We start from the raw sequence: 26,630 nt of genomic DNA, 5'->3' as shown, positions 1-26,630 counted from the left end.
CCAGTTATATACACCTTTAGAGTAATGGTTACTCTCCATGCAGGGGTGTTAAATCCTCCCTACACTGGGAACTCCTTGAGAGTTGTGGTTACTCTTCTTTTTAACAGTGTAGTGCTTGCTGTTGCTGGTGTTTATGGCTGCTAGCTTTGTTACTTGGTGCCAGGGGCGGAGGAAGTAGTTGATATGAGGAGGGGGCTGGGCTGACCCAGAGTTATCTCTGGTTTGATAATGTGAGACCAAAAAACTGACAATAGCTTTCCACCTCACCAGCTACGCATTTATAGCTGATAAACTACATAAAAATCCTTACATAGCTCGCTACACACTCACTGCTTTAATAGAGCGACTGCTCTATTACTCGATCTTTATCACGGTTTTCAGCCCACTCCAAGAAGGATAATTTCGGTGTGATATCATTCTGAGGGGGGGGGGGGCTTTAGCCCCCTAGCCCCCCTCCCTTTCCGCCGCCTATGCTTGGTGCTAACTGTGCTGGCTGGTGTTGCTTGCAGGTGCTTGCTGCTAGCTGGTGGTGCTCTCAGATCTGGGGGTTCTTGCTGCTGCTAGCTGCATTGTGTTGGTGCGGTTGTTGTTTGCTGCTGGTGCTCGCTTCTGCTGTTGCTACAGCCAGAGACTGTTGCTTGTTGCTGCATGCTACTGCTGCACGATGTGTACTCTACAATATTAATAGACTCCACCCATCATATAATAGCGCTGTTTTCTAGTAACATGGCATCTTTGTGGATTTTGGCGATTTTGTTGTACACTTGTATCTGTCGTATTCAAGCAGAAGACGGTACAATAAGGTTTTTAGTTCTTGGAGACTGGGGTGGCAAGCCAAAAAAGCCCTACTACACCAAGTCGGAAGATGATATCGCAGAACAGATGGGAAAGGTCGCTTCTGGAATTAATGCAAACTTCACTATAGTTGTCGGGGATAACTTTTATGAAGACGGAGTTACGGATGTAGACGATCCAAGGTTTAAAGAAACCTTTGAGGTAAAGGGTCAAGTCCTTGACGGCTATGTTTGGCGGCGTCCGCCAAGTAAAAAGCGGGCGCCGTCAGACCATAATGGGTATATTTAGTTACACCCATTGTAGCTAGCTACATACGTATCCATGCTTTAGCAATCATTACACTTTTTGTGTTGTCACCATAGGATGTGTTCACAGCCAAATCACTTCAGTCAAGATGGTACGCAGTAGCTGGTAATCACGACTATCATGGAAATGTTTCAGCACAAGTGGCATACACAGAGAAATCAACTCGATGGTACATGCCAAACTATTACTATACTGAGGTAACAAATGTTTGGCTTTACAGCCTTAGATTTCCATAGTTTGTACTTATCATAGACTTTTTCAATTCCTGGTACTGATGCTGAAATACAATTTGTATTTATTGACACTATAATCCTTTGTGGTCCAACTGATCCAATTAAAAGATGGTTGCCACCAAGTGGTCCTGCCTCACTGAATGCTGCTGAGGACCAGTGGGAGTGGATTGAGAAGACCTTATCAACATCAGCTGCAGAGTGGCTGTTTGTGGTAGGCCATTATCCTGGTACGTATGTGTCTAGATGAAGAAAATTAATTTACAGTGAAACCTCAGTTATTCGAATCCCTTGCATGGGACTAAGGGTGGTCCATAAGATAAGTCTGAAAAGTCCATATCTCTGAAACTGTGTATAAAGAACATTTTTTAAAAATATTAGTATTATCAAATACCCAAATAGTTACTACTCTAATAGAGCAGTCATTTCCATAGTTCGAGAATCTGGATGAGTATAGGGTCTGGATAACTGAGGTTCCACTGTAGTTAGAAATGTCTGCACTTTAGTATTTGAAGCCTTTGTAACTTACCAAGAGCAGTGTTTAAAAATTGACTTCCTGTATGTGTATTCATACTGGGCGTAGTCTTGCATGCCAGAATTCAAACATCTGGTCACTGTTGCTCACTTTTGTCAAACCAGGAATGCAATTAGATTATATTTACATTATGGTATTGTTTGCTTTGTGCCAAGGATGATGTAGTATTTATGTCAGTCATCTGTCTGTTAGGTGAAAAGAGCTAGGTGAAGATTGCCATTGTAATGTCTTGGTGATGTACCTTGTTGAAGGTCTTCTGCCTCAATTATATAATTTTGGCATTTCACAAATACCTTCCTTTACCAGCTCTTTTGGGGGATCTGTATTAGGGGAACAAAGAACCTATAATAATTTTCATGGCTTTTAAAAACTTTTGGAAACTGTCTGCAATCTAAATTCAATCCCTTATTACACCTGAGAAGATGAATAATTGGTGTTTGTTGTGTCATAGAGTATGCTAAGTGATTTGAAAACCAGTCTTACTGGTTTTAAGCATTCGTCATATATAGCTTGCCAAGTTGAAGCTACATGCACCAAATTTTCAATTAATTCCTTACCTTTCCAGAGTATCCATACACTGATCATGGCAGCTATCTCTGGCTGATTATGATAGTGAAATTTAATGATGTATTCATGTAGTTTTGTGTTTGTGGAAAAAAATCAAACTTGCTGTCATGAGTGATAAGACTGGTTTTCCCAGTTCCAGTCACTTATAAGTCCAGCCTATATATAGCTACTACAAAGTATTCCAGCTCTGCTGTGTCCATTTTAAGAACAATCCTTGTTGCCATTTTCATCAACTACATTGATATCACTTTCTCATAGTTCCCTCCAACACATGATACTACTTCAATTGTCATGTGTTACAAGCTAGATTACTTCCTTATCATGTATTTAAGAAATACCATATAGAGGGAAACTTTGGTGAATAGCACGCTAAATTGCATTGGGCAAAATAAACTTTGGAAAATTCTAGCTTGACCTTTAAATCTGAGGTGCTATAAGTAATTGGTGGATTAAAACTTTGGCAAATTCGCTAAAGTTTTCCCCCGCCAAAGTTTCTCTCTATATATGGTAGTTGCAAAGGTATAGACATATAATATCTGTTACACACCACTCATTACTTGATACAATGCATAAATTAGATTACTCCGTTACTACAAATTAAAGCAATATGCCATGTGTATTTGACTGAATAAGAACTGTTCATGTTTCCCATGCATTTCCACCTGTCAGTTGATTCACTGTTGTGCAGAATGATTATACACAATTCCTTCTGCATTTTTTGTCTTCTTTCTAGTGTGGTCAATTGGTAGGCATGGTCCTACTGAAGGTTTGAAAGACCGACTAAGGCCAATGTTGATAAAATATAATGTCAGTGCTTATTTCTGTGGCCACGATCATGACATGCAACACATCCATGAGGATAACAGCACTGTAGAATACTTCTTATCTGGAGCTGGTCATGAAACTGAAGACTCTGATGACAATAAGGTATGATGTTAGGAGATGCTAACTTTGTAAAGGAAGTTGTAGAGTGTATGCTTGGCAATATGAACAGCTCTGTACTGAAGAGCTGCATATTCAGATTACAGTGAAGAGATTATTATCCAAACATCAATTAAATGAACAGTCCAATATCCAAACGTTTAAATGACTGTTCTATTAGAGTACTTTGTCATCAGGTGTGTACTCTATTACATTACTCTAAATGAACGAATGGCTGTTTGATTGTATAGGTATTGCATAGTGATTAACATGTGGTCATCTTATCTGGTCCCTCAGGCAAATATTCCTCCTAACGCACTCAAATTCTACTATGGAAAAAAAGACAAAGATCAGGAACATGGAGCATTTGCTTGGTTGTCAGTCAGCCCCACTGTGATGAATGTAACATTCATGAGCAGAAAAGGTGAATCATTAGAGTTAGCTAAAAATTAAAGCCATTGCTACTACCTACATACCTAGATGTTTAATTTATTGCATACTTACGTAGGTCACAACTTGTACTCTTACTCTGCAAGTTCTACCAGGAAAGTTTGAACCAAAGAGGAGTACTGCTGGATGTAAACACATGAATAATTGCATTATACTACTATTAGCAGAATGCATGCGATATCTTATGTCAAAAATTATGAAGGTACATATGTGAGCCTATAATATGTTGACCCTATTTTGGAAAATCATGCATTTTGGCACATTGGTCAATTTTCTTTTTTATAGCTACAATGAGGCACTTAGTGGTTATCTACCTTGTGTGAAAATTTTGTGATGATACATTGAAGCATTCCAAAGATATGGCCAATTTACTGTCTAATACATAACAAACTAACTTTTCATTATCAGTTTATAGAACCATATGGGGTGTCTATTATCTATGATAGAACTGTATAGCGATCAGGTGTGACAAATTGATGACAAATCACTTTGTTGACTTCTTTTCTTACAATCTAAAATAAATGAAAAGAGATCCTTGAGTTTAATCATGTATTCTTTGTGCTTTTCCTCAATTAAATCACTTGTAATATTGTCTAGACATCCTGAACATAATCTATCTATCTATATATATAAAGCTGAAAAGCTGTCTGTCTGTCTGTCTGTCTGACGGTCACGCTGCTTACTCACCAGACTTGGCGCGAATCGACATAGTCTGTGCTGATAATGAAGCGCTCATCATCCGCCTACTCTAAGATTGTTATCACGAGTTCACGCGTGCTTCCGTTCGGTCTCTACAGCGCGTAGAAGGCCAAGGTGTAGAGAAAACTTGAGCAACATTCCTTTGAAAACCACAGTACATACTGTTCAAGTGGTAGAACGCCTGACTAGCATGTAAGAGGTCGTGGGTTCAAATCCACGTGTTGACAGATTTTTTTCTTTCTACTCAGTACCTTTTTGTGAACACCTTTTTAAAACACGACTTTTAGCTCATCATATCTTGGCATGCAAAGTATGTATCGAGGCGGAACTTTAGCGAAATTAAACGCCCATCATCTGGCAACTCGAGTGTTGTTGTAGCAAATAAATACGTGCTTTTGTTCGCTCTTTATAGGGCGATGAAGGCACTGGTGTAGGGAAGGATCACTGAAAAGTTGAGCTACATTCCTGTCAAAACCACTGATAAACAACTGTGGCGATTTGTGCACCTCCCCTAACCCCAAGTTATTATAACCAGCCAGGGTTCAATCCCCGCCTAGGTCATAACTTTTTTTTTCACTTTTGGGACCTTTTTGATGCACCTTTTTGCTCTATCTGTTCCATGCAACTCTTCATCTACAAACTCTTATGATCAATTTTTCAGCACTGGCACTGAATTACCTCACATAATAGGGACTCTTATAGCACTTTTGGGACAGGGCAGACTAATTGCCAACATATTTGTAAATCTGTGTGTTGGTCCAGTGTGTTGTATTAGAGTAGGTAAAAGCTTCTTTCACCAGTATCCAGAATATCTACATCTTTGTTTTAAGCACATAGGTGTGCACTGACATGAAAAACTGTTTGTTCAGACTTACCTCAATACTACTGTAGTAATAGGCAGCTTGCATGATTGAACAAATACTACTGTGCATCTGAAAAATGATAATACTGGAACCATGCAGATCCATAGTTTACACCGAGGAACTGCATCTGACCTGGCACAACTGTTTCACTATCCTGCTTACATGCTTTCACTCTAAAGATTCATACATTACCTTAATGGTCAATTACACTGCAGGTGTTTCAAAACTGGGTTTTTGTATGGCAAGAGGTATATGTGTCACTGCAACATCAGAACTGAAAGTGCATAGGACAAGTTCTGAACTTTTGCTTGCCATGCAGTAACTATAACTGCAAATTGTGTTGACTTTAAATTATGCTCAAGTTCATTTCTCTTTGTGACAGTCGGTAAGGTAAACATCAAAATGTAGAAACTGAAACTGTACCGTGTGTACACAACCTGTATGTAACGTAGGGTATACTGTATACAATTGCCTTAGCTCACATGCAGTTTAACTAATTAGCTAGCCTTGCATGCATGCTTCACTATAAATTATTATGTACTGCATAAGGATCATGTACTTTAAAGCACTATCGACATACATGCTACACAGCAAATATAGGACACTAATATTTATGCTTGGTTCCCAATATATTAATTATTGTTGCATTAGTTCTCATGTAAAGCAGCAAAGGTTTCGTTTGTTCTATACAGCACGTTGAAGTCACTGGTAGGGAAGATGCACTGAATAATTAAACTACATTCCTGTCAAAACCATAAACAATAAACTTTAGTGTTTTGCATCATTAATGACATAAGAAAACCTCATGCTCTTTAAAAAATGTGACATCACCATGTACCCTACATAGCTACATTAGCAGTGCTGGTGTTTAATGCTTAGTCCCTCTTCGTGGCATTAAAATGTGGAGATGGTCCTGCACATAGGGCAGGTACCAATGCTAGTATGTTATAAAGTTGATTACAACATTTGTGTACATTGAAATATTCTAATACAGCAGTCAAATAGGCAGGTACCAAAACTATTACAATGCATATGGCTAGTTTAGATAGGTAAGATTGACAGGTTCTAAGATAGCAATCTATATATACTGGGTTATCTATATTATTTCCTAACAAGCAGTTGGCAACATTAATTAAGCAAGTCACTCTAATTTGTATATGGATGATCATCAAAACCAGAATTTTCTTAATTTGAAAATTTGACAGGAAATTTAGACAACCAAGACAATTTTTCCAAACCACACCAAAGTTCATACTAGGCACTTGAAACTTGCTAACTGCATGTACAGTTCATCCAGAGAAATAGCTAAATGTAGCTGTTACTCGCCTACTTTCTAGTCTATTGGTACTGGTATAAGCATACCACAAGATGATGACTTACTACACAAAACTGGTTTAGTCACAAAAAGGTTACTGTTAGTATTCAAAGTATACGAGTGATTAATTGTAATATACCCATTATAGCATTATATATACTACATAGCAAAATAAGTGTATAAAACAATATCGAAGATTAAAAAGGAACAAAAATAATACATATAAAAATGAAACACAATTATATCAAGTATGCCTTGGTTTAGGTATTGGTTTTTGCTTTGCATGAGTTTTCTGCTTGACATGTGAAGCACTGTTGGATTGTCCAACAAGAAATTTATCAACACCATCAGAAACTATAGGGCTAAGCATGGAGTATTCACCATCACCAGATTGAGTAACTTCAGACTGCATTCCATCAGTGTTATCTTCTGGGTCGCTGCTGTACGAACTGATAGCAGAACTAACAGATGTTCCATGTTCTCGTTTGAAAGTCTCATAACCTGAGGGTACATTATCTTTCTGTGGTGTAGAAAATTCCTTTACCTTCCTTAGCTGACTGTAGTTTGTTTCACCAGCACTTTCAGATATTTGGCCTTGGTAGGGTGCAGACGACGGTACAGAGTTTGAAGCAAGGTGTAACTTTCTTGGAACACTGTAGTGTTGGTCACCAGAACTACCCTGTGTTTCAGCCCACCTGCCCGGCTCATTCTGGTACACTGCAGAGGATTGCGAGGAAGGCTTTGACTGACTATATTGCTGTTGACCACTTTGATTGACTTGATCCAATCGGCTATACTCACTTTGATCAGCAGCAGATGACTCCGTGCCAAGTTGCAACTTGTGGTATTCACTATGGCGGTTGTTTTGCTGGTTAGAGGATGAAGTATCTGGTTGAAAAGAACGTTTTAATTTGCCATACTCACCATCTTGTACAATTACTCCTTTACGAGGAAGCTCAGGTGTGTGACCAGTGTGATCTAACCTCCCATACTCATTGTCCTGATTGTTAGATTGTTGGCTAGAGTGTACTAACAACTCGTATTCTTGTGGAGAGACATTTCTTTGAGGGGCTAGTTTAGGTACGTGACCATCATGATCAAACCTACCATATTCATTCTGCTGTAAGCCTACAGGAGTTTCATATGGAGAATTCTGTAATTTTCCATATTCATTCTCTTGAGAACTAATTCTCTGAGGCAGTTCTGGCATATGACCAGCATGATCCAACTTGCCGTATTCATTTTCTTGAAAATCAATTCTCCTTTGAGGCAGTTCTGGCGTATGACTAGCATGATCCAACTTGCCGTATTCATTTTCTTGCAAACCTGTTGACTCAACAATAGTATTTGATGTTTTACGGTGACCAGAATGCTCTAATTTGCCATATTCAGATGATTGAGAAACAGTTCTCCTCTGAGGTAGTTCAGGAGTGCGACTAGAATGGTCCAACTTTCCATACTGCTGGTCTTGCTGAGCAGACACACCTGGATAACTTCTAAGCTCCTCAGAATGATCTAGCGTCCCATATTCATTTTGTTGGCTGGACTTCCTTCTCTGTGGCAGCTCAGGCGTGTATCTACTGGTGTGATCTAATCTTCCATATTGTTCAGCTCTTGATGGCATAAGCATATTACTAGGATCTTGATCTGGTGGGTACTCATACACCTCATCAATTGTGCTATCTCCTGGAGACTGTAAAGAACTATAGCTAGTTTTCCTACTAGAATTGCCACCTGAATGTTCTAGGGAAGAATAAGGTTGGGACATGACTGATGATCTGGTCCCCTTATCCATGCCATGATCCAGCATATTGTAGCCACTTTCTTCAGCAGAATTATGGTGGAAAGTTGAATCATAAGCTCCCCTATTTGACAGTGGTTGTAGACTCTTGGTCTTTTGTGCACTGTTAATGGCAGTATTTTTAGTAGCTTTAGCAGACTGTGACCTACTACTAGAGATTGGCCTTTCCTGCAAATAGAAGATAGAATTATGTAATGTATCACATGACCTCTAGTAATATTAAACTTCTTACCACTGTGTGAGTATCAATGCTAGATGGAGCTGTCAGTGGCATCTGAAAGAATGAAAAATATATTTGATATGCTTGGACACAGATGTAGTGGATTCCACAACTGTAATATCACTAAAATTACACTTTATGAAGCTCTATTCCTGTTTCACTAATATCCTTAATAAACCTTCTACAATGGTCTGGGATAAAACAGTACACAACTTTCTATTTCTAATACATGCATACCAATCTACCACTCTAATAGTACAATCACAAAATATATTATACTAACATTTAATCCATGTTTCCTTTTGGCTTCATTCAGCATGGCAGTGATACCATGCATTATTTGGACATTCTGGGATGTGGTGAAAACAAATTCTCCAGCTCCAGTTGGACTATGCCTACAAGAACAAGAATGTCATCTAGGATGTGTTCATGTCTGGGATGTATGTACAGGGGCTTTATTAACACACACACACACACACACACACACACACACACACACACACACACACACACACAAACAACATAAGAATGATGATATACCCATGTAATATATAATCAAGGCATTTATTTTAGAGTAGTTGCCATTGCTGTGTAACTCCTATACTCACTTCACTGACATGTACAGTAGTAAACAAGTTTAGATTTTCAGCATAATATTATTATGTACAATACATTTTCACTAGCGCTTAGTTGCCTAAAGGGAAGCAAATTCTTAGACAAGGTGCTTTTATTACACAGGTGGCCATTTAGGCAGGTCCCACTGTACAAAGTTTAAGTTATTGTTTATACAGTCCTGTACATATCTGCTGTATAAGGTACCCACACTGACTACTCGATTGTGCCAAATAAGGATGCACAGTAAAGCCTCTCTAATCCAATAACCAAATGTCCCTTATAATCGGACACTGTTTGTCCTTCACATCCCTACTATAATGTTGACAAAACTTGTGACAGTGTGTCAAAGATTAAGTGTATCCATTTATGCATTAAATATTACTAACTAGTATAATAGAAAAATCTTGTTACAATTAATGCCCACCTTCCAACCAACAGTATTAACTGGCGGACATCAGATTTGACCCAGAACTTTTTCAGATGAGTGATACCCCACTGAATCTGCTGCTGCTGACTGGTAGTGGCTAACTTCTGTCTTCTACGCAAGGTAATGCGGTCCTCATCGAGGGTCATGTCACATGGACCATAAAATGGAGTCTTATCATTTTGATGCAAATCGACTGCAAACACAACATCACCTACACCATATACAAAATATCACATATAGCTAAAGAGAGTACCAAAATGATAGTCAATTACGTACCTTACACTGTATGTATAATGTAACATTTTTGTTGGGATTACATGACAAATAAAGCACACTGAGTGTGCTGCATCAGCGTGCTGCATCAGTGTGCTGCATCAGCGTGCTGCATCAGCGTGCTGCATCAGCGTGCTGCATCAGCGTGCTGCATCAGCGTGCTGCATCAGCGTGCTGCATCAGCGTGCTGCATCAGTGTGCTGCAAGGTGCATCAGCGTGCTGCATCAGTGTGCTGCAAGGTACGTAGTCTCATGCCCAGACTTCACGTACCACATTATTGGTGACAATGCTGAAGGTTTTAGGCCCTACACAATTTTTATTTTCTGATCAATCAGACAATCCGATTCAGCAACAACATAATTTGATAGCTAGCTAGAATGATGAAGACGGCTGACTGAAACCATGGATACAGATGCATAAACAATATAACAAAGGGCCCAAAAATGTAGTGTAAGCCACCAGACCCTACTTAATGCAGTGGGTGGGATTTGGACATGAGACTAGCTGCAAGGTTGAGAGGAATATGAATTTCACTATGAAACAGAAACAGTCGTCAATGTACAAACTCAGAAACAGGCATATATCTAGGCCTAAAGAAGGATTGGGAATAGCCGAATGGCCTTCAGCTATGCATTGCTATAGTTAGTGGAATCTAAAGCAGCCAACAAGTGGGCTCTGTCTCGGATGCAATACAGAATTCTACCTATGCTACTCTTGATGCCTCAGTCATGAGTTTTTTTACACAAAAGAGTAACTAACACTTCAAGTGATACAATTAAAGTACAGTGAGTTAAGTACTATGAACACAGGAAAAAACTTTCACACAAAGAAAGCCATAACAGTGTAATAATTACATTTACCAAAGACATGACAGCTAGGCTTACAGTCTTTGTACTAATTTAATTCAATGAAAATCATTGATAGTGCCAATATGGCACTGGGCCTCTAGTTCAAATATTTGTTTCTATGTGAAACTAATAAAAATTGTTACAAAATCAGTGATGACTTGTTGCATTAAAGAAGTGTCACGGAGTTTCAGAGAAGGACTTCTACGTACTGGAGTAGGGTTTCTTGTAAGAGATGGGCCTATACTAGAGCAAGGATTTTATATCAATAGACCTTTCAAAAAGCACTGGGTAAAAATGTACATTCGGTATGTATCTTTGTGTAAGGCTTCTAATTCAGATGAGCAAAGGACTTCTACATGTAACAGTGCCTTAAATGATTCCATATAAGGTTATAAGAAATAATAAGAGGGTTTCCAGGGAACTGCTTCTACAAACTTTATCCTTTTAGCATAGAAAATACTGGTAGTGTCCCCAGCAAAGTATGAAGTGTTCCATAATATGTTTACATTATATCAAAATAAATAGAGATGTGGGCTGTACAAATTCAAACCTCACAAACACCCCTACATACATGTACTGCTTACAAGTACTCACCAAGTACTTTACTGAATATAATAGAGTTTAGTGCGGTGACCCATTCCTCCATGTTGTAAGTAGAAGGAGCATCAAAGTATCGGTAGAGCACTCCATCAGAAAAGTTCATTATAAACTGACTCTTCTTGTCTGGCTCTGGCATACGCTGGATTAGCATTACTTTACTGAGGTCAATAACTCCCTTTGGAACAGCATCTGTGACCATCGATTTCTTCTCGCTATCATAGTATTCTAATTGTTTGGTACCATCAGATTTGTACCTCAGGATGAACCACAGCTCCTTCCAGCTTTTGGGCTAAGGAAATATCAACATGCTACACACCTTATGCATTACATATGTGACGTAGTCTGGGAAAATTGGCCCTATCACCTATTTAAAAGTATCGGGAAATACTGCTTTCTAAGTATTTAGTGTATTGTAGTTCGCAAATAGTTGAAGCTACGTGTACCAAATTTTCACATATTTTACACCAGAGCTGTATAGCCACATACAGCAGATCGAGCTCCACTTAGACCCAGACTGCTAGTATGGCCCACCACTGGGCTTGGAAACAGTAGCCAGCAAAAGCAGACCGCTCAAGCCAATTTGATAGTTTATTCATGTAGCTTTGTGCTCTTAGTGAAAAATCAAATCTGCTGTCATGGCTGATAAGACCATTCTCCCAGATCCTGTCATGTATAAGCCACTTTTGATTTCACAACCTTTTACTCTGGCCTTTTGGGGGCGTACTTTTTTTTCAGCTTGGCTATTTTGGTTTATATGCTATTCCAATAAGCATACACAACCGACTCAATTATACAACAATGCAGTATAATTATGATAATGGTGGCTACTAAGAGACAGTTACTGTACATAACTGTCATACTAGCTGCGCTTGATTGGTTCATGGTTCTGCAGTTACAATACACTAGAATCAACCGGAAAATGGTTGATATCCACACATTTTTTCAAAATTCGTTTTATTAGTTCTTTGATGTCTATAGAGACTGAGGAATGTACTGGCTACGTTTCAGCTTCAAAAGCTAAGCAGTGTGGGAAATACAGTACTAGAAAGCCGGACGAGCAAATAAATTTTACTGATACAATGGCATATGGAGTTGATTCTTGGCTCACTGTGTTCGCCATGAATTTGTGAATCCATCAAGGTATAGTGCTTACAAAGTGTTACTAAAACATATTTTATAAAATGCACTTCTTGTATGTCTTCACAGTGATACTACTGTATATCAGGCATGAATAATTGTGTACGGCCATTAAAGGATTGCTGTAACCCTTTGTGGAAAGTTCATCCATCCATCATTATTACTGTAAGTCTAGTTTCTCCTTAATAAAACTGTTTTACTTGTGAAATTCACATCATTGTGAAGTACAGATAAAGTAGAATCTAAATATTGTTTAGTCCCCAGTGATCCCTGTATTTTCTACAGGATCCATTTGGCTCATGTTAAATGTATTTTTTTTTGACATAGCAAGTTCTTTTACTAGTACACATGTGTGTGTTCTATCACCCGACGAGTCATTGCCCTCCAGAACTTTAACGTCTTCAGCAAATGATCAACGACTCCAGGTTTTTGTACTATTGGAAATCCACCACGGCCAGTCCCCCTAAACCATTTGGTCACATGAGACCAGTGCAGGAGCATTGCAAACACCTTGCAAACATACGCTACACAGTTTTTCAGCCCAAAGGCATAAAATGGGCCACTGATGTTCCTCTGGTATACAAACAGTTTGACAAGGGCTGAGAAACGGAGCATATAACCACCTGCTCTACCAATTGTTTAGGAATTTCTAGTGAAAACATGGCGGACATGGGACAGATTACTGCAAAACCACCACCACACAGCAAATCTCGAATGCCTTGTGCTAAATAAATAGCACCGGAAGCATTTCGCGATACATTTCCTTCACACAAACGTACACAAAGGCCAAATCACGGGTAAAAATGCAAGCCACTGCAGCTTACCCACGCTCCTTTGGCCTTGTACTTCAAGTGTCCTTTCAATACAGCATCCATTTCCTTCTGGCTGCTGAACTTCTGTCACCATAGGTACTTGCAAACAAAGCGCTTCACTTTCAAGGTCACCTCTTCCCGAGCCTCCATAATAGGTAAGCGCACAAAAATAAATTGCTAGGCGAAAAAGTAATTAAATCGTAGCGCTCTGTTCTTAAAATGGCGTAGAAGATCAAGGTTTGGCTATTCGGGGAGATCAACAATCGGAAAATATTGTTTCAATGCACAGACCCTAACGTAGTTGTTAAGCCTACTGATACAACTGGAAAGAGTGACCAATTGTTTCTCTATAAAGCGGGTGAAATAGAATGTCGAAACCGCTTCACACGAGCTTTATCACACTTCAAGACGCCTCGTCTTCATCCAGGGTAAGTGAGTTGTGTTTTTTACACTCTTTTGTGCGCCCAAAGTAATTTCAAGTAGATAAGTCAATTTATGAAACGCCATTGGTCTCAAATTACAGGGATTCAAGCCACAGTTTTTTGCGTGTTTACACGGTCAGTCACTTGGTACTACACGTATTGAGCTGTACAAGACTGAAGAGCAGGCCAAGTCACAGCAGGCTGCTCATAGAGTTATTGTCATCAAACCACACATCACAATCGGAGTGAAAAAGGAAAGGCACTCATTCACCATCGGCAACACAACCATCCTAACTCAGTCTGACGCTGATCTAAAACAGTGGCTCACTCGGATCTATCAAGCGCAACCGACTGTGAAAGGACTCTCAGACTATTCATCACAAATTTATGATGGTTAGTTGTTTATTATGGGCTGGGTCAATGTTGTCATATTGTGTTTCAATAGCATCATGTAACTGCTTCCTTTAGGATTTGATTAACACAATACTTCAGTGTTAGCATTAGTACTTGTATGTACCTTACATGTTATGGTAAACATAAAATAGTGTATTAGGACCTCACTGGTAATTGCAGGACTGTAAATTTATCGTAACTTTTGTTTATGGCCATAGATACAAGTTCATAGGTACCAGGTGATGGAAACTTTTGTTCAAAGTAGGCCTTACTGGGGATATTTTAACTATTGAATTAGTATCTGTCAGTATCATGAAGGTTTGCCATAATCTATGAATCGAAAACCTAACCTCTCATGACAACTCAGCGGTATTGGTTGGTTAGGTACTAAATATGTAGTTCTGACATGCTATTGATGAGTTTCTATACATTTCACCAAATGTTCTACAGCCTGACCAAGTAGCTGATGCCTTTAGCCAAGCATATAACTCTGTTACAGGTGTGATTTCTTCACTGTTCAATGTCACTTAGGCCTGAAACATGCCCTTTTGTCTGTTGTTGTAGTAACAATGCGTGCATCATGGACTTTCCCGTGTCCTCCTTTGTGTACATGTTCCATCCCTACTGTGATTCATGGGTAGCACGTTGTGTTTAAAGTCATGTTTTTAGCAGTAATTTTTGCAATGAGTACCTTGATTGCAGTGGCGTTTCTCGTACTGTTCTTCATTTGTATCGCTGTGTAGCTAGCAGAACATAGTTGAAAACGAAGCAGATGGCCAAGTTGCTGTTCATTAATTAATAGTTGGGGTGTGCATTCAGATTTGTATGATATACTTCTTTCCTTTGATGTGGTATCATCTGTCATAAATTGTATAAGGGTAAGGATCATAGAAAAAAATGAAGCAGGGAGGTCAGTATGTCTGCAGCTATAGTAGTGCTCCTACTTCACTCATGTGTATTGTATTCTTAAGCTTTATGACTGTATTAGGAGTTAGATGTGCTCTAGTACAGTAACAGGTGTAGGTAGCCTCCCTACTTAAATCCTTGTATCTGTTATTTCTTCAAAGACATACATGCATACAATCAAGTGTCTGCTGTCAATCTTTATAGACTGTAACACATCTACATAGCAGAAACTGATAATGGAGTAGCTTAAACACCAACAACTAAACTTTTACAAGTTGTTTGGTTTTGTGGTGGCATAAATTTAAAATACTAAATCAAATCCATGTACATGTGGTTATACATATTTACACTTGGTTTACTTATCTAGAAATTACTGATCCTAAGAATGACCTTGGTCCCTTCATGGTCACTCTACAACAGTGTGATAACTTATCATTTTATGGTCCATGTCAGTTAGAGATACAGCCCAATATTGCTGATAAGATATACAGCGTTGCTGTCTATGATATGAATCAACCACCGCGGCTTGTAATCAGGTGGCAAATAGATCACCTAAGAGGCTATGGCTCTAATGAGAGTGTATTGAAGATACAAACTGGACGGTGAGATAACTATCGGAACATCTTGTAGTGTATGTTGTACGTATTAAAGTTTGTGTGTGCGTGCGTGTGTGTGTGTGTGATGTAATGTAGCATGCGTGTGTAGTGTGCAGTGTAGTATAGTGCGGGGAACAGTGTACAGAATGTGCCTGGACAGTTGCAACAAGGGATGTAATGCATTAGATTATTTCTGAAGTATTTTACGTAACTAATAAAAGTTTCCCCAACACTGTCTATAACACAGTCATTGCGTGTCTGTGAACAACATCAAATATTGTAGGTGTTTGTGTAGAATGATAACAATCTTCTCATGTTTCAACAAGAACAATTATATACCTAAAGTATCTATCAATGTCTTTCATGTAAAAAAGAAAATACCTTACACACTACCTCGTTGCTGTTTAGCATCTAAATTCTATTGAGGGTCTATAGATTGTGGAGTCAAACCATTTAGAGTAGATCAATAAAATGTGGTCAGAATTTTCACAGTATAATAATATTTATCAAAGAAGCCAGTTAAATGACGCCTGCTGATGTCACTCATCTGAAAGTATGTTGTGAAGCCTACCTTTAACTCCTTACTGCTTTATGAATGTGTGTTGTGTGTAGTATCTACTAGTGTGTGTGTGTGTGTGTGCGTGCGTGTGTGCGTGCGTGTGTGTGTCTGTCTGTATCTGTGTGTGTGCTTGTCTATGTGTGTGTGTGTGTGTGTGTGTGTGTGTGTGTGTGCTTGTGTGTGTGTGTGTGTGTGTGTGTTTGTGTGTGTGTGTGTGTGTGTGTGTGTGTGTGTGTGTGTGTGTGTGTGTGTGTGTGTGTGTGTGTGTGTGTGTGTGTGTGTGTGTGTGTGTGTGTGTGTGTGTGTGTGTGTGTGTGTGTGTGTGTGTGTGTGTGTGTGTGTGTGTGTGTGTGTGTGTGTGTGTGTGTGTGTGTGTGTGTGTGTGTGTGTGTGTGTGTGTGTGTGTGTGTGTGTGTGTGTGTGTGTGTGTGTGTGTGTGTGTGTGTGTGTGTGTGTGTGTGTGTGTGTGTGTGTGTGTGTGTGTGTGTGTGTGTGTGTGTGTGTGTGTGTGTGTGTGTGTGTGTGTGTGTGTGTGTGTGTGTGTGTGTGTGTGTGTGTGTGTGTGTGTGTGTGTGTGTGTGTGTGTGTGTGTGTGTGTGTGTGTGTGTGTGTGTGTGTGTGTGTGTGTGTGTGTGTGTGTGTGTGTGTGTGTGTGTGTGTGTGTGTGTGTGTGTGTGTGTGTGTGTGTGTGTGTGTGTGTGTGTGTGTGTGTGTGTGTGTGTGTGTGTGTGTGTGTGTGTGTGTGTGTGTGTGTGTGTGTGTGTGTGTGTGTGTGTGTGTGTGTGTGTGTGTGTGTGTGTGTGTGTGTGTGTGTGTGTGTGTGTGTGTGTGTGTGTGTGTGTGTGTGTGTGTGTGTGTGTGTGTGTGTGTGTGTGTGTGTGTGTGTGTGTGTGTGTGTGTGTGTGTGTGTGTGTGTGTGTGTGTGTGTGTGTGTGTGTGTGTGTGTGTGTGTGTGTGTGTGTGTGTGTGTGTGTGTGTGTGTGTGTGTGTGTGTGTGTGTGTGTGTGTGTGTGTGTGTGTGTGTGTGTGTGTGTGTGTGTGTGTGTGTGTGTGTGTGTGTGTGTGTGTGTGTGTGTGTGTGTGTGTGTGTGTGTGTGTGTGTGTGTGTGTGTGTGTGTGTGTGTGTGTGTGTGTGTGTGTGTGTGTGTGTGTGTGTGTGTGTGTGTGTGTGTGTGTGTGTGTGTGTGTGTGTGTGTGTGTGTGTGTGTGTGTGTGTGTGTGTGTGTGTGTGTGTGTGTGTGTGTGTGTGTGTGTGTGTGTGTGTGTGTGTGTGTGTGTGTGTGTGTGTGTGTGTGTGTGTGTGTGTGTGTGTGTGTGTGTGTGTGTGTGTGTGTGTGTGTGTGTGTGTGTGTGTGTGTGTGTGTGTGTGTGTGTGTGTGTGCCTTTTACAAAACACACACGCTTGTGGTGTTTTCATACAATGCTATGTAATGCATAAAATTATTTTTCCTTTCTCAAGTCGTACTCCAACTGGAGTTGGCACGTTCATATTCCAGACATCGGATGGTCCCAGGGTACACCAAGCCATCCATTGCTGGGCAGAAGTAATCACAACCAACAATCATCCTACTGCTAGCACCTCTCCTGTAGTAGCGTCACCTCCTCGACAAGTACCGCCAATACAGGTATGTAGATATATAGTTTGTAAGTAGGTGTAAACTTGTTAAGTGTCTATGCAGCACTGATTCTTGTACTATGCGTATATGCCTCTAAAATTAATCACTTATCGTTGCCTTGTTGCCTGATCTCTTTGTATAAATCCCAAACATAGCTAAGGCGTACTTCATGACTTCATTAATAAGACTACCTCAGTAGATCTCAAAGTGGACTTCTTGACCTCATTAATTAGACCTCATTAATTAGACCACCTTATTATAGTGACCATGTCAAGGAGCTAGTAGGGATCATGCCTTTAGCCAATCACAACTTGACTATGGTATATACACTGTAAATGCTATTAGCTACATGGACAAAAAAGAGAAAAAGCGAAATGGCCTTTCAGGGTGTGCTTTTAAAACATGTCTACACACAATTTTATATTTACTGTGGTATGCGCTCTGGTAATCAAACAGTTATATGGCTTCATGTATAGTTATATGGCTTCATGTATAGCTATATGGCTTCATGTCATGGCCATACCCACTTGTTTGATTGTGCTCACTTTATTCAATAATTTACCTTTTGTAGTTCTGTAGCATTTCTGTAGTCAACTCAACTGTTCACCCAGTGTTTGTCTACCGTCACAAACATTTATAACACTCACATAGTATATACTAATTGTAAAACTGTGCTGCCATGTGCATGCAGATTCAAGTCAGAAGGAGTCCCTTCCATAATTTAATAATTTAGAGCATTTCAACATTGGATAAGCAGCTAGGAGCACTTTTCTTCTCCTTGAACCATTCGTGAGTTTTATTATTAATAAAACAAAGGCTTAAAAATTGCCACGTAGAGCTGAAGAAGATAACCAAAAGTTTCACAGTTTTTGTTTGTTAGAGAAAGAGATTTGGTTTCTGTATGGACGTGCGTGTGTCAGTGGCAAATAGAGGAGAGAAAATAGGTCAAACAAGTTGATGTTTTACTACTTCTAAAAACCAGGCGCCATGTAGCTAGCTAACTCATCTGGAATTAACTATAGACAGTATATGCTTATGAATTAACCAACTATGTATTACTACTTTACAATAGGGTAGTTTTGGATTGTGCAATAACATTATTAGCAAATTCTCGTATTTTGTAATTCATGAAATATTCGTAATTCGTTCAGTTACGTTGCTATGCACTGCTAAGGAAGCGTTTGTTAAACAAATCGTTTTTACCAACATATTACGCACAGAAGTATCTTCTAAACTGTTTTATAATGTGACTAATGTGTTTTTTCCCACAAATTCTCTCGACAAAGCCTCAAAGCTGCTCTTTATTTTCGTTCACGTACGTAAGGGATACGCCCCCTTTCAACTTGAAGCGATAGGCTATTCCTGGTAGTGTACGAGGCCTGCACCGTTGCTTTTCAGTTGCTAAACGCCTGAAAACCTCAAGGGGAAAGTGGTCCGAGGAAAGTTGCCACACCCTAATTTCAGTCTGCCGAAAAGAAACCACCTCAGAGCAAAGTTTACCTTTGTAAAAGTTTAATACAGACTTCATTTCGCTATTACTTCCTACGTAAAAGCTGCTTTTACCATTATTAAACGATTTTGCTCATGTGGGTGCGTGCGGACAAGCATAGGTGGATAGGTACACACACACACTTTTATGAAGGCAATTTCGGTGGGCCGGGCGCAGGCCCATGGCCGGCTGTGGGTGCGCGCCTGGTTTAAAAATTTGTCCCTCAAGTGGACATTTGATTGTATCTATGATTACAATAAATACAAGAGTGTCTACTAGTAAAGTAGAACCCTTTCCAAAAATTTAAACACAAAGTCCTCCCACACCAAGTGAGGGTGATGATATTCCACTGAAGATCACACTTCATTACCTTATCATTTCTTTTATACAAACACTTTCAACATTCAATTGTGGGTTTTAATTCTTCTGCATACACACTACTATGAGCCTTATCTGAAATTACATTACAGATATAAAATGGCCGCTGTAGTGTGGGGACGTTTGTAAAATTTGTATGGGTGACTATGGGGAGAAAATTTTTGGATGGTAACATAGCCAAGACGGAATATATCGAGGTCTAACCAGCAGGTACGGTGATAGATAGCTGAAAGAATAGGAATCTAGCGTTGTTTTGAAAATCAACCAAAAATCGCTTTTACGTACTTAATGTAACGTCTTACAGCCATACCTGCTAGTTAGAGTTCAGAGTCTTCCTTCTTGGCTGAGATATTGTTGTTCCAAAATTTTCTTCCCATAGTCGCCCATACAAATTTTACGAACGTCCCCACACTACAGCGGCCATTTTTATGTCTGGGATGTAATTTCGGATAAGGCTCATTCATACAGTATGGTGGTACCGTATAGTAGGGTCCCCCAAAACAAAATGATGTCCCACAAAATGCTGTCAATAATAATCATCATAGAAGTATTTTGTGTGACGAAAAGCACAGAAATTTTAACATTTCTAAAGTCTAATCTGCCATTTAAAAAAAAACAAAACAGAAAACCTGCCTTATTATTGAGTTTTAAAGTATTGCCAAACTCCAAGTCTTAGTCTGCTTGCCAGACCACAGTCATAAGGCTAGAGGCTAACGATGCATCATACAGCCACCATTTTACTGTACGCCACAGTACTTATCTCACGTCTAGCACATATCTTGGAGTTCCGACAAGTTTCTGCCCTATGTGCCTTGCTCTTCAATCGAGTTGGTTGCCATCTTCATCATGCAATGAAGCCATATTGAAGCATTAATTTCCATATCAATACTTTCCCTGAGCAGTGTATTTAGATCCCACAAAGTTACTTGAAGTGCTTACTATAATGCAATACCTGCTGCTGCATGACAGGTTTGCAACTGAAGACAAAGTGCGGCCACGACATAGTAAAGCTCTACAGTATATCATATATTATGTCACAATATGAACACATATCATCATATATGTACCACTTTAACATGGCAAAGGCACCGCGTATATTACCCGGGCAACATACGAGCTAAAGCAATATACATTTAATTAATACATTTGATGTATTTTATACACACAGTCCGTAACCATAGGGATTGAATGCACTAGGGTGTAGGTGACCTCCCTTTTTTTTTTCTATGATCCCTAATTGAATTTTAAAAATTCCTAATTTTCCTATTACTTGTTTTTTTTTTTGTAACATTATGAACCAACTCTTACCACATCAAAAAAAAAGGGTGGTGTCAGAGTTAATGTTTTTGTCTGAACATGTGCCACAGCTATCAATAAATTAATACTGACTCGAAAGTGAAGTGGCCAGTACACTTTGCTTTTCAGCCATGTTCAGCCCATTACACAGTGGTACAAATGAAGAACAGTAGGAGAAGCACCTCTGCTAGAAATCCAGTCACCACGGAAAACACAGACGATTCCTGTTTACAAACATAGGGAAGTCATCACACTACTGTGAATCGACACCTTGGGCTGTCAGCAAAAAGAAATAGGACACAAAGGAAGACAAAAGTAAGTCCATGAAGTGTGCATTGTACATAGTATGGTATGCCAAAAGGCATGTCTTGGGATGAAGTAACGTCAAACAATGAAAAAATCAAGCCTGTAGCATTAGCCATTATTGAGTTATACTTTCCTGAAGGTATCAAGCAGGCGAGCATGTCTGGTGGTTAGTCAGAAAATTCTATTTAAAAATTCATAACAATCTATTGGAAGCATTTAGGTTCGTACTGAAGGCACTTTTGGGCTTGATTATGCATAAACAATACTGTCAAGGTACTAGGATGGTATTGTGTAGCTGTTTTTTTTTTTTTTGTTTGTTTTTTTTTTGTCCAGAAAACCCCAAACCTCTATGATCCCTAAATACAGTAGTACCGTTCTGTATTATAACTTATTGATTTTACTGTCCTTATAGCAAGGTTAGTAGGCTTAATGTAGAACAAAATGTTAAAACTGAAAAAAACTGTATCCCATAATTACTGGTGCTGTGTGTAAAGGATAATGACATATGAACAATGTCCCAATGGCTATTAGCCTATATGCTAATAAAGCCACAATCGATCATGATATACTGATGTATAAAAGAAACAGGGTAAGTGCTATGTAGTTCTTTCACCTATTGTATCAGGTTTACTTGACGTTGCTTCAGCCTGACAGGTATATTTTGGCATACTGCATTATGTACAATGCATGCTTCATGGACTTATCTGAATTTGATGACTGGATTGACTGAATTGTTTTCAGAGGTCCTTCTCGTAATAGTTTTGTAATGCTGTGTAGTGGGCTGAACACAGCTGAAAACAAAGCGTAATGACCACCTCAATATTTCAGTAATAGATTGTTGGGACACACATTCATACAATTTAAAAAAAAAAAAGAAAGTAAGCCTGACACCATTCTTTCTTCTAATGCAGGGTTCACCAGTCATAATAATTTTACTAAAAAGTAAACAAACTGACCTATTTCTGAATTAAAGATCTTATGTCCACTAGTACATACATCTTCAGGCGTAAGCGACCTCCCTTGTTTTGCTACTTTTTGTTTCTTTGATAAAATTCAATGTACTTGTTGTAGTACCATACACAACATATTAAAACATTGTATACATACTAGACCACTCCATAGCACATATTTCACCACCAATTTAGTTTAACTCAGTGTTCTGTAAACATCATGTAATTTAGTACAAATCACCATGTTTGACAAAAATGTCATGAAATAGTATAGGCAGTGTTTGTCACACTTGATGCTGTCCATGGAGTTTAATTTTAGATCAAAATTATGCATGTAAAGACCCCAACTAGAGTGTTATGCAAAAATTAAGCATAAACGGTGCTTAGCAATGTCAAGACACATGGTCATGAGCCAACAGAATCCGTACAAGTATTTAAAGTTTTAGAGGTTTACAACTCTTGGAATATTGTTTTACCTTCCAAAGCCTGTCAAGTTGTTAGGAAAAGGGAGGGTGGTTTTTGAATATTATTTCTGGACAGGAAAGCCGAAACCTTCATTATCCCTATTGCAAGTACTACCATACAGCAAATGTTGGTACATGGCTGGTTGCTCTGTTAGAATTGTGAGTATAAATGTAATGAATTTTCTCTTACATAATTGTAAAGAACTTACTGGCCCTCAACTCGCCTTAAGTATCGAGTTTTATGTGTAGTTTGTGTGCTTACTGTATGTAGTAATGATACCATTGTTCATAATAGTAGATGAGCTGTGTATTGATGACCTTTCTCTTTCTCTAAGCTTCCACCAAAGCCTAGTAGTAACCAGAATTCCATTGTACTACCTCCGAGAGATGCTAAAAAGCCAAGCAAAGTCAATGGCAATAGCAGCGGCAACATGGATCCAGTTATGCAAGAATCAACCGCTTATGAGGTACATACAAGTGTTATACTGTTGTATTAAAACATTGTATTGTTAGCAGCATTTGTAATGTATTTCCGGAGTTGGGGTTGTTGCTCTAAAAATGTAACTAGTTACATATTACTTGTTACTTTTACGTGATGTAGTGCACTGCAGTTACATATTACTTACTGAAAAAAGTAACGAGTTACATATTACTTGCTACCCTGAGGGCTGTAACTAGTAATAATATTACGTATTACATTTGCTCATTACAAACTATAAAGTAAGTCCAACCTTCTAAATACAAGCTACCAGCCTACAAGTGACACGAGTGGGTGTAGTTCAGCCACAATTACATACTTTGTTGTTGCATCTTGGCCTCAAGGTCGCTCTCTATACACTGTCATTCTTTGTCCATGCCTACAACACTATCTCCAGTCTTGTCTGGACCCAAAATGCAATCAATCACGTGCCTGGATACAATGCACCTTAAAAGGAAGTTTATGCAATGAAACCATATCAAGGCATTAATTTTCCATATCATCACCTTCCTTGAGCAGCATATTTAGAATATTCAGAGCACTTATACTCAGTAGATACTAGGCTCTAGTAGATACCCAACTTCACGATAGGTTTAAGACAACACCAATCTTGGTTTATCGAGAGAGGTGACCACACCTCTTATATTCTGTTTACTCAGTCACAATGACTGCACTCTGTTATCATTGGTCTCACTGTAGCTATTCATAATGCTAGCACAGTGAAAATATGAAATAGTGACAGGTGAGTGCTTCAAGATACTCTAATACAGCAGTCACCATAATAGAACAGTCACACGTATATAGTTGTATGCTAATAATAGTGCTATAACAAAAAACCAAACTAAAAATTATATATGAAGTAGGGATCCATGCAATAAAAAGTAGTGAAACAAGAGATGAATGATGGTATTACAGCATAGCTCAGCAGGAAAATCCCTACTTTGGGACCTTGAACAAAATGATTGTTATAACATGTCAATGTACAGATTTCCCCACTGAGCTATGCTGCAACACCATCATCTAAAATTGTAAATATAGTATAAGATTATTTATGGTTTATACACAGAGTTATGTTCAAATGATCTTATCAAAATATTCTGAGTAGTCAATTTGATATTTTACATTTGTAAAAATGATGAAAACAGAACTCTTAAGAAAGGACTATAAAATATATTACTTATATGGTACCTAAGCAAATGCCTTATTTAGTTACTTTAATACTTACTTTAGCCTCTGAGGAATCAGCCAGGCCAGAAACCAAGTTTGTATGAGCCAATGAGAAAGGTATCAAGTGCTGATGCTACTAGTAAACCCACACTAGGGGTAGGTGGGACTTATCAATCATTAAACATGACCGACCAAAAGGCATCAACGCCCGGTGGGACTTATCAATCATTAAACAGGACCGACCAAAAGGCATCAACGCCCTACGAGTCCCTTAATAGTAGCAGCCGTGAATCAGAAAAGCCATCCATGTACGAGGATATCAACAGCAAGAAAGCAAAAGTTCCAGTCACTGACTCAAGTAGTAGTTATGCTTCACTGGGAGCAAGAGATCAGAAACAAGATTCTTACATGTCTGTCACCCATCCCACTGCCACCCATTCCTAGGACTGGACATGACAATGAAATATTCTTTTTGTACATAATTATGACAGTATTATAATCAGGCAGTTTTGACTTAGAACAATATGTAGTTCGTGTGTGTGTTTTTCTTTTTATACACTATGCATTTTGGAATTCCTAAATTATATTCCATTTGTACATATACACGGTACTTTGTAATGTAGAACAGGTCTGATGTGCAAGGCCCAATTTTTGTGAAATAATGTGCACCTGTATGTAAAACACCACATAAAAGTGAAAGTGGCAAGGCTCAGTCTGCCCCCCTTCCCAGGAAAATTGAACATTTTTAGATGCTTTTTTGGCAGGGCTGTAGCTAGCACCATGTGCAGCGAGTGCTAGTTAGCTACTTGCTACCTGACAAGTGTGGATGCTATATGTGGACACTGCCAAGAAGTATCTCCATAATACTGTTTAACTCTTAAAGTTATCATTTGAGTTAATTAAGAGATAAACTGTTTCCAAAATAGTTAACAAACCCAATACTAAATGTAACATTAATTATTTTTAGAGGCGCCTAAGTTGACTTGAAGCTGTTCTGAGTAGTAAAGAACAGGTTCAACAAGTTTTTTTTCTTCTGTCACTTGCATTAAAAGAATGCATGTTCACTACTTTTGGTTTTGGCTTCATCAAGCTTGAAAGTTTTTATTTTACAACCAAAAAGTGGTGAGTTACTGGCACACCTACTCTGATGCCCTTGCTTGCTATTATATTCAACGGTTTTGATAGGGAACACTTGGCAAATGATATAGAGACAGTATTTAATTTGCTGTATATGTGACTGTTGTATTACAGTATCCTTGTTACTTTTGCCGGCTTCTTTTATTACTGAACACACAATGTTAAACCATACAATAGCTAGATATTGCCACTATTCACACAGCAAATTAGTAAGAATGGTTACCAATCCTAACATCTTAACAAGGAAAGGAACATACTCTAGTCTAGGTAGCTGCAAGTTAGGCTTGCGCCAAATATGCCAACATACTAAGCTAGCAAGCCATCGTGTTAAAACGCACAATAGGGTGATTTTTAAATTTGACTGCACCAATACACATTCCCAATAACAGGTGCAGTGGTTTGTGACCAAAAATCATAAACATGTTTGAAACTGGCTTTTTGCCTACCAACTGACTCATTTTGTTGTGAAAACAATCCGAGCAACAACTTCCAAAATTAAATAGGTATGGCCTTATTCACACTGTATTTACACAAACAAGACTGAGGTACACTCTAAATAGAGCAGTCACTTTATCAACATTTAAAGACTGATAAAACCACAGTCAGCTGTTTTGAAAACATATAGTGCAATACACTTGATTTTTATTGTTTAAAAAGAACAATTGGCTATTTCAACATGTAATTGGCTCAATGCATGGCTGGAAAAAGTCATAGTGGCTTACATATATGTACAGTACTACTACCAGGGGCATAGGGAGGGGGTTTCCAGGGGTTCAGGAACCCCCCTCTAAAATTCAGTCTTCCAAGTTTACTGTACAGCAGGACCATTTAGTGCAGCAGGACAAAATGATTGAGTAATAGCTATAGTGTATGGCACAGCACAACAATTGATAAAGCTTGCATTCATCTCTCAGGGAAGGATTTACAGAGGTAACATGAGCCCTCTTCAAAACTTGTTAAAAAGATCGATATACTCTAATAGAGCAGTCAGGTATATAGTCTAATAGAGCAGTCAGGTATATACTCTAATAGAGCAGAACATGTAAATATCCATATCC

General features: G+C 38.8%; 3 protein-coding genes across 3 annotated transcripts; 2 read left to right on the top strand and 1 right to left on the bottom strand.

Moving 5' to 3' along the window:
- The first annotated feature begins 701 nt into the window (after positions 1-701).
- LOC136264179 (tartrate-resistant acid phosphatase type 5-like) lies at positions 702-4,078 on the top strand. Its single transcript, XM_066058886.1, has 6 exons — positions 702-996; positions 1,158-1,298; positions 1,354-1,561; positions 3,167-3,360; positions 3,652-3,778; positions 3,863-4,078. Exons 1-6 carry the CDS (start codon positions 727-729, stop codon positions 3,907-3,909), a joined length of 987 nt encoding a protein of 328 aa, XP_065914958.1. The 5' UTR covers positions 702-726; the 3' UTR covers positions 3,910-4,078.
- Positions 4,079-6,819: 2,741 nt separating this feature from the next.
- Positions 6,820-14,168, bottom strand: LOC136262972 (filaggrin-2-like). Its single transcript, XM_066057392.1, has 6 exons — positions 13,428-14,168; positions 11,461-11,755; positions 9,742-9,955; positions 8,986-9,097; positions 8,715-8,756; positions 6,820-8,650 (listed from the first exon to the last, which is right to left on the bottom strand). Exons 1-6 carry the CDS (start codon positions 13,476-13,478, stop codon positions 6,926-6,928), a joined length of 2,439 nt encoding a protein of 812 aa, XP_065913464.1. The 5' UTR covers positions 13,479-14,168; the 3' UTR covers positions 6,820-6,925.
- On the top strand, positions 13,589-25,036 carry LOC136262973 (uncharacterized). Its single transcript, XM_066057393.1, has 6 exons — positions 13,589-13,843; positions 13,939-14,230; positions 15,504-15,738; positions 17,751-17,916; positions 23,126-23,257; positions 24,499-25,036. Exons 1-6 carry the CDS (start codon positions 13,784-13,786, stop codon positions 24,877-24,879), a joined length of 1,266 nt encoding a protein of 421 aa, XP_065913465.1. The 5' UTR covers positions 13,589-13,783; the 3' UTR covers positions 24,880-25,036.
- The last annotated feature ends 1,594 nt before the right edge of the window (positions 25,037-26,630 follow it).

The sequence above is a fragment of the Dysidea avara genome, chromosome 8 (genome assembly GCF_963678975.1).
Source record: "Dysidea avara chromosome 8, odDysAvar1.4, whole genome shotgun sequence".
Taxonomy (NCBI): domain Eukaryota; kingdom Metazoa; phylum Porifera; class Demospongiae; order Dictyoceratida; family Dysideidae; genus Dysidea; species Dysidea avara.
This window is presented reverse-complemented; position numbering and strand designations above follow the sequence as displayed.